This window comes from Anguilla anguilla, chromosome 1 (genome assembly GCF_013347855.1).
Source record: "Anguilla anguilla isolate fAngAng1 chromosome 1, fAngAng1.pri, whole genome shotgun sequence".
NCBI classification, from domain to species: Eukaryota; Metazoa; Chordata; class Actinopteri; order Anguilliformes; family Anguillidae; genus Anguilla; species Anguilla anguilla.
In genome coordinates, this window is record NC_049201.1 from 16,588,012 (window position 1) to 16,600,764 (window position 12,753).

At 39.7% G+C, this 12,753-nt stretch overlaps 1 protein-coding gene across 1 annotated transcript; it reads right to left on the bottom strand.

Annotated features, from left to right (window-relative positions):
- Positions 1-266: 266 nt before the first annotated feature.
- zgc:162989 (uncharacterized protein LOC100037351 homolog) lies at positions 267-9,570 on the bottom strand. The gene is made up of 4 exons (XM_035389355.1): positions 9,264-9,570; positions 1,767-1,847; positions 1,198-1,230; positions 267-733 (listed from the first exon to the last, which is right to left on the bottom strand). Exons 1-4 carry the CDS (start codon positions 9,441-9,443, stop codon positions 665-667), a joined length of 363 nt encoding a protein of 120 aa, XP_035245246.1. The 5' UTR covers positions 9,444-9,570; the 3' UTR covers positions 267-664.
- Between the last annotated feature and the right edge of the window lie 3,183 nt (positions 9,571-12,753).

The window sequence follows — 12,753 nt, forward strand, 5'->3', positions numbered from 1 at the left end:
TTTTATTTGTGAGTATTAGTACTGACCATGGTCTGTATTGTTAAAATTATGTTGCTTTTTTCCAGCCGTTATGTCAATCCAGGCGTGTGGCTATGGGTACGATTCACTGCAGTGGATGTGTGCCGGTAGCAAAGTACAGCAGTATTTTAGTATCTTGGATTTGCATGAAGGCTGATGGATGACTTCAGGTCCAGAGAGGAGAAAAACTGAACTGCCTGGCGGGTTTAGGAGTGAAGCTTTGAGATAAGAATAGCACAGCCAAGCTATTTACTGACATGAAAACCTTCCTTTTTTATTAATACATTGTACAACACTATCCTCAGAACCAAAAATATATAAATAGGAAACCAAATTTTACATTCTTTCACCGGGTTAAAAAGGTGTTTTGTGTGGGTATTTTAACAGACAAAACAACATACTTTTAAGTCACAAAAAAAATAAAAATCACCTGTGTGGTTGGTGTGGATTCAAAATGCCAAAACTGTCCTTCATGTTCAAAAGTCAGTCCAAACTCGGGCTGCCACATACAGTGCCTTGTTGACCCATTTGTGTGATGAAAGGGAGTCAGGACATCCCGTCATTAGTTCTGTTAACATATGGATGTCCTGGTTCCAAGTGCAGGTGGTGGGGAAGCCTTCACATTGTACTGAACCTGGAGCTTCTCTCATTTCTTCAGTGGCCCTGACATCTTGCGGAGACCCTTCATTCGATACAGCAGCCCGTTGATAAAGTCCTGGGAGAAAGAGAGACCCTGGAGCAGACTGCAGCTTGTGTTTTGGGAGTCTTTTAAGAAGTTTATACGGCAAGTCTGAACCCTATAAGTATACGTAAAGACCACTGTGGAGACGCAGTATTGCCAAATATTTATGGCGTGATGGTCTTTCCCTGTTTTTAGGGGGTCTACCACAAATTTGGAGGGGTTTTGTGCTTCTACATTTGTTTTTCTAATGCTAACTTTGATGTGAGAGAACAATTTCCTTTGGGGGTAAAGAAAGGATTACATTCTATTTTAAGTACCAGCCACATACTGCAGATTTAGCAAGGCATTATTAGGTGTGACATATTACATGCAGTTAAGAATGGCCTTACCATCTCTAACTGACCATTCAAATGTTATAGGTTTATTTTATTCTCAGTGACTCTTTCTGTGAAGATATTTAGAGCCACAGTAAAAGATCTACATATGTGTTTTCTTACCTCTTTTGGCTTGCCACACTCTTGAAGAAGTTCCTGTAAATTAAGGGGGTGTGAACAGGTTGAATTAAAGCAACAATCGTACTTTAACTTAATGGCATAAGACAGTGTGCAGCATCATGACACTGCCCAGACTGTGGTTAAAATTAGTTAACTTATTCCATGTGAATAGGTGAATTAAGTATAAACAACAGAGTGTTTCATGAGTGATTCTGGTCTTTACTTCTTTATTACAGTAACATTCCAGTAGTAAACAGCAATGCACTACCACACCCAAAGCCAAGGACACACGCAGCCTTAATACACAGCTCATGTGATTCATTACACCCTTACAGCCAGTGAAATCTGAAAAACCTTTTTTTATTGACATCAATAAATATCCTAAATATTTAGATAAAACTTGGTGAAGTGGTCGTCGAAGGAACCACAAAATAACATTTTAGGACTGATAAAACAACTCAGGGTAGCATTCTAAATTCTTGGGTTCTTATTTGGAATCTATACTAGGGAGATCTTGCCTACAGTAAATGTCACATAATCATGCCTGGATTACAATACGGCTGAGAGCTCACCTGCAATTTTGATCTTTGCTCTGCGTCTGGAAGCTCCAGTAGCTCGTCTATATCAATCTCTAACTCTGGAATCTCCTCCTCCTGGAGCACAGAAAGAGAAAGGCACAGAATAAAATAAAGATTTGATACTGTAGCACAGCGGGAAGACACATAAATGCACAGCCATTCACACAACATCGGCATTTGTGCTAATGGATAATTGTTAATGGTAATGGTAATGGCAGCCAGATGCATATTGCTGAATTAGGAACACATTTGCATTCATACTGTACCGGAGAGCTGGTTTTTCTCAGTCCTAATCAACAGCCCTGAGTGCCCTTGGGTTTCTCCACTATACATAACAGCTGCCACTTCAGTTACCAGGATCTTAATGGAACCTTTTAAACTCTTTCAATTTCCAACAATTAAAAGGAGGATTTCATGCGTCTGTACTGACTGAAATTGCAGGTCATACATTGTATGGTACAATAATGAGATCAGACTGTTCTTATAGTGCCTTATGGATGTAATCTATATATTTATTCAGAGTTTGTATTTTGGTCCTCGATTAGCATAGTTGACCTGCACAAGTGTTTCGGTGATGTTGGCATCTATACTTGCTGATCTGGAAATGTTGCTTGCCAGGTGTGGCACTGTGGCACATAATAATCAGGTGAATGCACTTATGTTTCTTCTGCATTGTATATCACTCTGGATAATAGTGTCTGTTAAATTAATATAGTGTCATGTAATGTGTTGACCACTGGCCCAAAGGAAATATGTACATGGTAGCTGGCAGGACATATATTTCTAAATGCTAATTGCAATCCAATACCCTTTGCAGCGGCTTCAGTTGTTGGGTTTTTTATATTGATATATGAGCCTGACCAGGTTGACAAGTCTGGTAATGTGTTTTGCTCATAAATGAACTGTCAGATGCTTCTTCTGGTCTTATGTAAGTAGGGCTCCAAATTAGAGGCAGCAATTCCAGCCAATCATTGGCCTGAAATGTAACCTGCAGTAACCTAATTTCACAAATTGTAACTTTGCAGGCACTCTAGAAAGGAACTGCCTCTGAAGTATCTCTAGTCTAGTGCACTGCTTTACAGTGGCAGCGCAAGGAGAAAAGACAAACAAGCAGAGTCAGATTTCACGGATGATTCGCCCGTAAACAGTTTCCCCAGCTGGCATTTCAAGCCATCGTTAACCACGAAATCCCCCAGGTTTTAATGATTATTTCATGAGGCTAATGATGCGCAGCTCGGCGCTCCCGGACGCAAATTTTGCGCAGCGGAGCGTGGTTCGTGGAAATGGTTGAGTCTCACAGATCCGCTGAAGAGGAGATTATAGAGAGCACAAAAATAGTTTCGACAAGCCTGGTTCTGACAGCTAGTGCGCAGTAAAACCTGCACAATTTGAATTTGAGTGGGCTGCCCGCCCGTCTCATTGCAGACTCGTTTTCCACTGGCTGATTAGCAATATATGATAAGCTCATCTTTTGGTCTTGAATTTCCAAAGCAGCATCAGTGCTTTGTTTGGTCAAGCCTGCTGTAATTAAGAGAACTGAGCAGGAAGTGGGCTGGGCTGTAAAACAACCTCTGGGATGCAACTCAACACACTGGTCAAAACACACAAACAGGCCTGCAGTCAAGAATGTGAAATATTTATGGCACAGAAATAATTTGACCACTACACTACCAATTACAGGAAATATTGCACTATTTGAAAAAAAGTCACCACCTATACAAACTGAAAACAAGACCATCTACATTTAGTAGCACAGAAGCCCACGTCCTTCCAGCAGAATGTTAACTGCTGCAGGAAATTGGGCGGGGGGAGGGGGAATTGAGGAAGCAGTGGGCATCTTACAGTCTCTAGTCAGCAGAATGAGCTGTGACAGATTACTGTAATATTAACCACATCAGCAGGTGTCTTAAAGCCCTGTTAAAATACATGCCCTTTAAAAACTGAATTTTCCACTTGGGTAGACTTATACCTGTTTCCCAGAAGACCCTGCTGCCAGTGTCGACAGGGAGTAAAAGGCATGATCTGCTGTGAGGGTCCCCGTGCCCAATGCCACCACATGATGATTTTTTAGTTGTTTATTTTTTCCTCATGGTAACCTGTCTTTATTTTGAAAATTTGTTTACATAAATCCCTTTCCCTTTCCCTTTTTTTGTTTACATAAATCCCTTTCAGATTGTGCTCCATAAAATTCCATACCATACAGAACACCCTTTCAAAAAGTAGTGGAATAATTATTTTTTTATTAGGGTAGCAGGTATGACATGTGCAAAGTTATGAGTATAACCTGTATCTATACAACACTAAGAATATTTAGGGTTTTCTACAGACCTACAGAAATAATGTGCCATATTAAGATAATTAAAAACTAAAGACAGAAATTGCCATCCTCCCTCATTACAGTACATAAGTGTTGCCATTTCAAAATACAGACATCCCACCAAATCAGCAGGTTTTCAGATTTAAAATATCATTAATAGTTATTAAAAGATTGCGTATAGCTTTAATTAGAAAAAACTAGTTTGAAATCAACCTGCCAGTAATTACTGTATATATCAAAAAACATCAAAGAGAAAAAAAAGGTACTTTTGTACTGCACGTGTGCATTTGAACTTTACAGCATAGATTAGCAAGAGTTCCATCATTCAAACCAAGTGTCTATCATGAAGTTGGTGACAGGAGAAGGTGCTCCCTTTTGTGTAATGAAATTACAGATTTCTCCAAAATTTCTATGATTTTATGACTTTTTTATGATTTACATAATGATGGCACCGATACATTAAGACACTAATTTATGTACGTCAAAATATTATTTATTAACTATGCACAACAATGAAGGCAACCCAAAGGACCCAAATGTTCAGCTCTGATACCTCACAATTCACTGGTAAGGGAAAAAAAATGGAGAGCAAATTATTTTTAAAAATTTAAACGCAAACTCAGCAGGCTAATTTAGTATCTGTAAAATAGAATGTAAATTTGTGCCAGCTCATTTATGATTGGGTATTTCATGAATTCTTTGTTACTTAAATCACCCACAAATCATATCATGTAAGCCTAATTGTAGAAATGCAGGTGGTGACATTGCATGCAATTACTGCACACCTTTGTTGCATATTTAAGGGTACACTTTGCCACTATAGACTCTCCTTAAACTACTTTTCAGCTTAGGGAACAATGAAATTGTATTTCTAACGGATGACATTATGCCAATACATTCATGAATGAATGACTTTGTTGCACCTATGTGGGTCCCCAAAGCCAAGAATTGCTGTCCATGTGAATGCCTGACTGGAAACATGCTATTGAGAAGTCAGTCATACCTCTATTCATACAAAGATTAATTTAGGTAACATGACCTTAAGTCCCCAGTGACTGTGCTGTGTAGTATGTGCATTGAGTCAAGGTTACAACAACAAATAATTGATGTCAAATATTTACCTTTTGATTCATGTTTAACAAATATTTATTTAAAAGTTTCATACAATACTCATTTGCTTATTTTTTCACTTTCAATTCAAATATATAGTTTGATATGTACCTGGAGAAGTACATGCTAAGTATTTTGGTAAGAGTTCAACAGAAGTGTCCTGTCTGATTCTGAATGCACACTGACATAGTTTCTTAAACAATAAAATACATGACTGCCTTTTTACATACCACAGGAAGGACAACATCCACTGTTAATGATTTGCCGAAACAGGTTACCTAAAATGGCTTTTAGGTAAATGAAATAGCATAAACGTAGCACTTTGACTTCGATACAAGATTGCAGATATTGTGGACTTTTAAACTGCTTTTGAACATGCAATTATTAAGTGTCATGAAATTGAACATTTTCCTATTAATAACAGTGTTCGCAGGAAATCTCTACATTTGCAAAATCTTGCAGCTTAGTCACTGTGGGGAGTGAGAGATTTTTTCGACTGCGAAAGGTTAATAATATTCTGGGCTCAGCAGGAAAGCTTACCAGGATGCTGTGGTTTTGGAACTCATTTGCTTTGGAATTCAGTGGAGAGTGATTTGCTTAAGTGGCTGCATTACTAATTACATTTCCCTCTTTGCTTTTAAGAGGCCCTGGCTGTACTGTCTGAACATCCAGTAACAGAAAGGTCAGAAGTCACATTCCTAATGAGTATGCCCCCCCCCCCCCCCCCCCCCCCCCCGACCCCCATTGTGCACAGTCAAACAGACGGAAACTACTCTGTGTTTAGGCTAATGGCTAGCTCCCAGTCCCAAGAGGCAGAGCCTACTGGACAAATTACTGCATTGACAGATTCCCTCATGAGGATCACAGTTTTAAAATATTGTCTTACAATACAATCATGCATACCATATCTTGGACAGTACTCACACGGTCACAAAACTTTGCTCACACATTTTTCATTGACTTGTGTTACCCACTGTGAACATAAACAAATAAAGCCAAGTGTCTACTTTCTTTTGGCAGAAATATTTTTTCTTCCACCAAAACGTGTAAAGCCATCTACAGCCTCCAGCCCGTAGGAGTATATATGTGCAATATCCTTAAATAATTCAGTCTTTGACATTAATTCAGCCATAAATTCAGCCTTTCAGTCAAGGGAGTGTCTAAAAAAAGCAGACATTTTTGAAGGAGCACAACATACTGTAACCTTTCCCATAGTCTATGCAAAATTCATCATGTGTGCCAATGGCATTACAATATGCACGGTAAAACTATCAGTTCTCCCAGCTTTATCTGGCTTGGACATGTCTCATACGTCCAAGCCAGACACCCAGTCAGCCCGTCACTAGATATCAGCGCGACTTGAAATGGCATGTGGCCTGCGAGTCCTCTTTTCACCCTTGAGTGAATGATACCGGCATTTGTAAACAAGCGCATTGACCCCGAGCAAGCAAACAGTGATAAATGTCTTCAGCAAAGTAATCTTTTGGGCACTCCCCAGTCCTCACACTGATTAAACACGAAGATTTCACAAATGTAGAGATTTCCTGCAAGCGCTGTTATCAGTTGGAAAATGTTCAATTTCGTGACACTTAATTGCAGGCTTCAAAGTGATTTAAAAGTCTTCAAAGTGATTTAAAAGACAATATCTGCAATCTTGTATCTAAGTCAAAGTGCTACATTTATGCTGTGCCCCCTCACTGTAATAATATAATTGCCTAGAAATTGTTACATGAATTACAGTGTTATGCTTCAAGGAAAGTTTGCTAATTGCAGCACCGTCTATTTTCAGTAACAGCTTTTATTTTCTGTTCTCTTGTCTCAGTTTGATACGCCACAGTAGCTTTAGAAACTACGTAATTTAAAATGAATATGGCGAATTCACTTGCACTATCTTGAGAAGACAACAATAGTGAATATATCATATGAATAACTCAAGAGAAAACTGAATATTATACTTTATTTGTTCTACATCTAGAACATTTAGTATTATAATTTCCTAATCTGATTGTGGACAGTCTCCAACAGCATTTTAAAGCAATTTAATGCTCCCTTAGGCTAATCCATGCTGCCACTCAACCATAATCCTCTTACCCCTTATAACACAGATACGAGCAATTTAATTCTCACTGCAGCCTTTCAGGAAAAAGGGTGGGGGATCACTAATGGCAGTCCATTAAAATGTTGAAACATATCCTCAAAAGGGATAGCTTACCATGATAAATAGAGAAACGCTACACTGACAATCAAAGCAGTATGTATGTGTGCAGTCTGACATGATATTTATGTGTCATAGGCATGACTTTTCACGTCAGTCAGGCTGACCTAAATTGTGCTATTGTTTGTCATTCAGAAATACGTATACTCTTTGTTAAACAGGATGCGTGGTGCCTGCCTCTACACGATTCCCAGTATCCCCCTCGTCATTTGTGGATTAGGATCCTGTTGAACCTGTTGAAATGTTTTCTGTTTATGTTCAATGTCTGTTATGGTTTTGCAGATTTCATGGTGGCTCTACCCCTTTTCTGTCATAACACTTGTTCATTTGATTACAGAAACAAGTCTGTGACAGAGCCTGTGGACAAGGGCCGGTTGCATATCTGGCAAATTAAAAATTAACCTTTTCTAAAATACAAGACTCCTTTTTGTGGAAACCAATGAGAAATAATGAATACACAATATCACAGCTTGTGCATTTTTTGAAGTGTTTGCGTTTCTTGGTTATGACTAGGATCTGCAAGTTGTCATAACCCTGTGCAAGCTATAACCATTTTATTCATAATCGTAGGCAATGCATACAGAGCAGAGGCTATCACATACTAACCTTAAGTAGAAAGTCTTAAGCCAGTGCTTATTTTATGGATCTTATGAATGCCATATTTTACCACGATAATACTCCACCCCAGATTTATGAGTGTGGGGAAGTGTGGGGATATCTGCGTAAGCCCCAGCCTCCAGCAAACATCACATTCATCTCCCTCAGCAGTGCTTTAACCAAACACTCCCAATCTATACTGGTGCCAGGGTTCTGTTGCCATGGCATCCCTGGGGAATGGTGCAAAAATTGACAGTGCACATGATATGATTATATTCAATATCAGTGAATGTGCAAACCGGTTTAAAAGGGCTTTGCATTGATGAATGTAAAGATGCATCACCTTATCTGCCTTATTAGTAATTCAAACACTGTTCATTAGCTTTTAGGAGGCGCAGTAGTTCCTGCAAGCAATTCAGATAGCTTTCCTGCAGAGATTGTAGCACTAAACCTTTCAAGTTGTTGAATCCTCTCAGGCAGCATTGAGCAGAGGAAGAAAAAGAGTCCCCACCCACCTGCTGTGTATGCACCAATCACTGCATTGGAGGGAGGAGCTGGGGGTCGAACGGCAAAGTGTTTTTAGGAATGATGCCTTTTGTACAGGCAGTCTCATCTCATAGTAAATTACATTGGTGGTATTAAAACTAATATAACAATCATAATAATAATTGTAATATGGTTATTGAATATGAAGTATTCAGATTGTGAGGCTTGCTGTGGTTTGTCCAAGGTAAGTAGTCAAAACACAGAGAACTGAGATGAACCTGGTAACAATGCAATATTTCCATGTACTTGGCTGACGAAAACATATCTTCTTTGATGAGAAGAGCTATGAGGCCCTGTTTATATAATTCATTGCATATTGTGGATAGAAGATTGTACTTTTATCAATTTGTTATTCTCTCTCTTCAGGAATCAACAGCAAAAATCATAATACTGTTAAAATTTAAATAAGAAAAAAAACATGTTCCTGCAGTGCTACAATCACTGTGCACAACCAAAGCCCTGTTAGAAGATAACACTTTAGTCAGCACTCGTAGGTGGCTCACTGAATCGACACAAAGTCCCACTCATAAGCAGATGTGTTCACGGGAATAACAGATAAACACCAGAAGCCTACTCTCTCGGTGCTGTCACCAGACTCTCTTTCTCCTTAATGCCTTTAATTATTGACAGAGAGGACCTACGAGCGGTTCCTGGGCTCCGCCGCTCGCTGCTCGCGGTCTCTGTGGGAGCTTCTTGCATGCCTTACCTCACAGTCATACAGCAGGTGCAGCTGCCCGTCGATCCACTCCTCGATGTCCAGCCTCCTCTGCAGGTCCTTGCGGTTGTACTTGACCGTCAGCTTGCCCAGCTTGCGATGGGGGGGCTCCTCGTCCTTGTCAGGGGTTTGGAACACCACCCGGGACTGGGTGCTGGGCTCCGACGCCATGCCTGCCTCGGCCTCCAGGAAGCAGCTGAGGAAACTCTGAAAGCCGTCTCTCTCTCTCCCTCACTCCCTCTCTCCCTCTCTCTCTCTCTCTCTCTCTCTCTCCCTCCCTCACTCCCTCTCTCTCTCTCTCTCCCTCACTCCCTCTCTCTCTTTCTCTCTCTTTCTCTCCCACCCTCACTCCCTCTCTCTCTCTCTCCCTCACTCCCTCTATCTCTCTCTCTCTCTCACTCACTGTCTCTCTCCCTCTCTCGCTCACCCTCCCCCTCCCTTGCTCACTGAATCCTTGTTCTCTGTGGAGGATGGTAATGGAAGACGCCAGTGTGTGTGCGCATGTGTGTGTGTGTGTGCGCGCCGGTGCTCCCTCTGTGTGTGACAGAAAGAGAGCAGAGAGCAATCAAGGAGCTGATAAAGGCAGAGAAAAGGTTGAGAGGGCAGCAATACTAGGACTCAAAAAGCCAAGAATATTGCTCTGTTGGCAGTACTCCCAATCAGAATGCTTGGTCAATACAGCTGACAATAAAAATGCTAGTAAACATATGCCTGTGCACTCAGGAAACCAGATAAGGAGAATTGTAGCTGTGCTCATGAGCCATGTCTATTCAGACCATTAGAGACATATACAAACAAATATCATTTCCATAGTGGCAAATGATCCCTGAGAATGGTTTACACTGCTGCTTCTTCATACGAAATATGAAAAGCTACAGTAAATCTGGCAAAAAATATACTTTGTATTTCTTATATATATCCAGTTTAAAAATATAAATAAATAAATAAATAAATAAATAAATAAATAAATAAACAAACATTCATTTTGTTCTTCATCCTAGTATCCTGCATTGAAACCCACAATTTCCTCTGTGTGAGACTAATTGAAGGGGCGGAAGTAGCAATGAAACATACTGGATTTGAAATTCATCTTAAAGGACCACTAAGCACAGGCAGTACAGAGAGGGTGCTATTAGTTCTGCAACTTACTCTTCCTTCCCTGCCTAATGGAGTTTTTATTAAGGCTTGATATGATGTGATTATGATGCAAGGTAAGTAATGGACCCAGTCTGGCCATGCTGCACTCAATGACAGACTACTTTGTCCCAGTAAACAATGCAATCTGAAGGAAAAATTTGTAGCTAGCCATATTTCTTGGGCTCATTCATCAATCAGAATTTAGAAGCCACATAGTTGAAAAGCATCACATTATGAGCAGACATTTTCTGTCTACTCTTTGTGGATTTTCATAAAGAGAAGAGTCCTGACTAATAAGGAAGTCACAAGTTTAGAGTTGAGTCATGTACAATCAGTGAGATTTTAGCAGGCATGTATGTGAGTTATTCAGTGGTTTACATTATAATTTCTCAGGCAACAGACCTAAAGCCAATCATGCATTTACAGGATAATTTGCTACATACATAAGACTGAATTTTGCACTGTCTCAAGCATCAGTTAAACAACCTGGGCAAGTGGAGTCATATGCCTCCTACAAAATTCCAGACCCTGGTAGACTCTTTACCTCGACAAATATGGACCATAGTAGCCGCACATGGTACCAGACCCCTATCAAATTATTTTACATGGGTGTTTCTATTTTTGGTTCATTACCTTTACATTCACATCATCACAAATGAGTTGTTGGTGACTGGTTGTTGCACTGAAAGGGATGTTCATGAGTTAGGTTACTTCTCATACTAAAAAGAAGGAATGAAAATGGCATGCTGGCCCTCCAGTTAGGGAAAGACCAGTGTATTTGTAAGTGAGGGGGTCTCTTGTAGCATAGATATGTTCTCATGGTTGGCTTTGAAAGAATCTTTCCTGTATTCTGTTACAAACATGGGGTCCATATTAAAACTGGTGTGAATAATATTTTATCCTGGCACTTATGATTCATCAACAGGGCCTCATAGGTTTTGGGTTTCCCTGACAGTTAAATTAAACATTTTGCCAAAAAGTAGAAGATGCCATCATCGTTTAGCACTTTATAACAGCCATTAGGTGTTTCTTTAATATGCCTTGAACTTAAATAGGCATCCTCAGTTACACTGCAATTAATGATGGATGAGCATTGGTTAGAGGGCTGGGAAGTGAGGTTTGATTGTGAATTTGAAGGTAAACTCCAAAAAAGACAAAAAGAAATTAAAACAATATGTTCCAGCTGGGTCAAACATCAGCACAAACAAAACAACACTGGGCTACAACTATAGTTGTCCATCTTGTACCAAACTACAACAATTGGGACAAGGGAAATAACAAAGGTATACCATAGAGTTTCCACTGATCCTGTTACAAAAACAATAAGACCCCTTTTCTGTTTTGGCAGGGTGATTCAATCAGCCTTAGCCCTGCGTGTTCAGCCAGCAATGCACCGTCTGTTACAAACTCTGAATTATTGAGCATCTTTACAGCTCACCTTTCCCAATGAACAAATTCATTCAGCCCATCTCCTGCTCCCGGTTCTGCACCAGTGGCATCCCTGAAAAAGTCCAGGCTGATTAAATATAGCAACAGCCTTGGGATACGCTAAAGGGCGGTCTTCATCGCTGTCCTGAGTGGACCCAGTGGTGTGGATAAACTTGTTTGAGTACCATCGTGCCAGATCTCAACAGCCATCACTGGTTCACTACCTGTCAGGTGCTCTTTAAACAGGGCCTCGACTATGTTCTTGAGACTGTTTTAATCGTCCTTTGATGCTACTATTTTATTTCTTTATTGATACCATATATATGTGAAATTCCCCTTGCTTTTAATGTTAGTCACAAAAATAGTCATATTTCAATTCAGGGTATGCATAATAGCCTACCTCACTGTAACTGTAACTTACGCAAGAATATTTAAAATGTCTTTATTATTTATCCAATAATATACCATTTCTCAGCAAGATGCATATATCTTCTTTACCTCATGGCAGAATTTCTCTCCCACAAAATCAATGTATTTAACTTCTTGAAGCTCTGTGAGATATATAGATGCATTTCAACTGAGATTACTAAAACATGAAGCAACTGGCACAACAGACTTGAATTACTTTAGAGCTAAAATGCTTGCAAGTTGTGCGAGTGACTTGGGTTCACAGAAATCATTCTGTTACAGGGCTCAATAGAAATAGATTATAGTCACCCATAACCTAATCACAACGATCAGATCATTGTAAAGCACAAAATCAAAGACAATTGTCATTTTATTTTAATGGTGCTTCCATTACCTTTGTATGGTAGAACAACTGCTAAAATAAGTATGTATTCTCTGAGGTTAACTAAATCATCACCCCTGATACATGCATCTGAAAAATACTCCCATGTTATTGTTCTTTATTCAC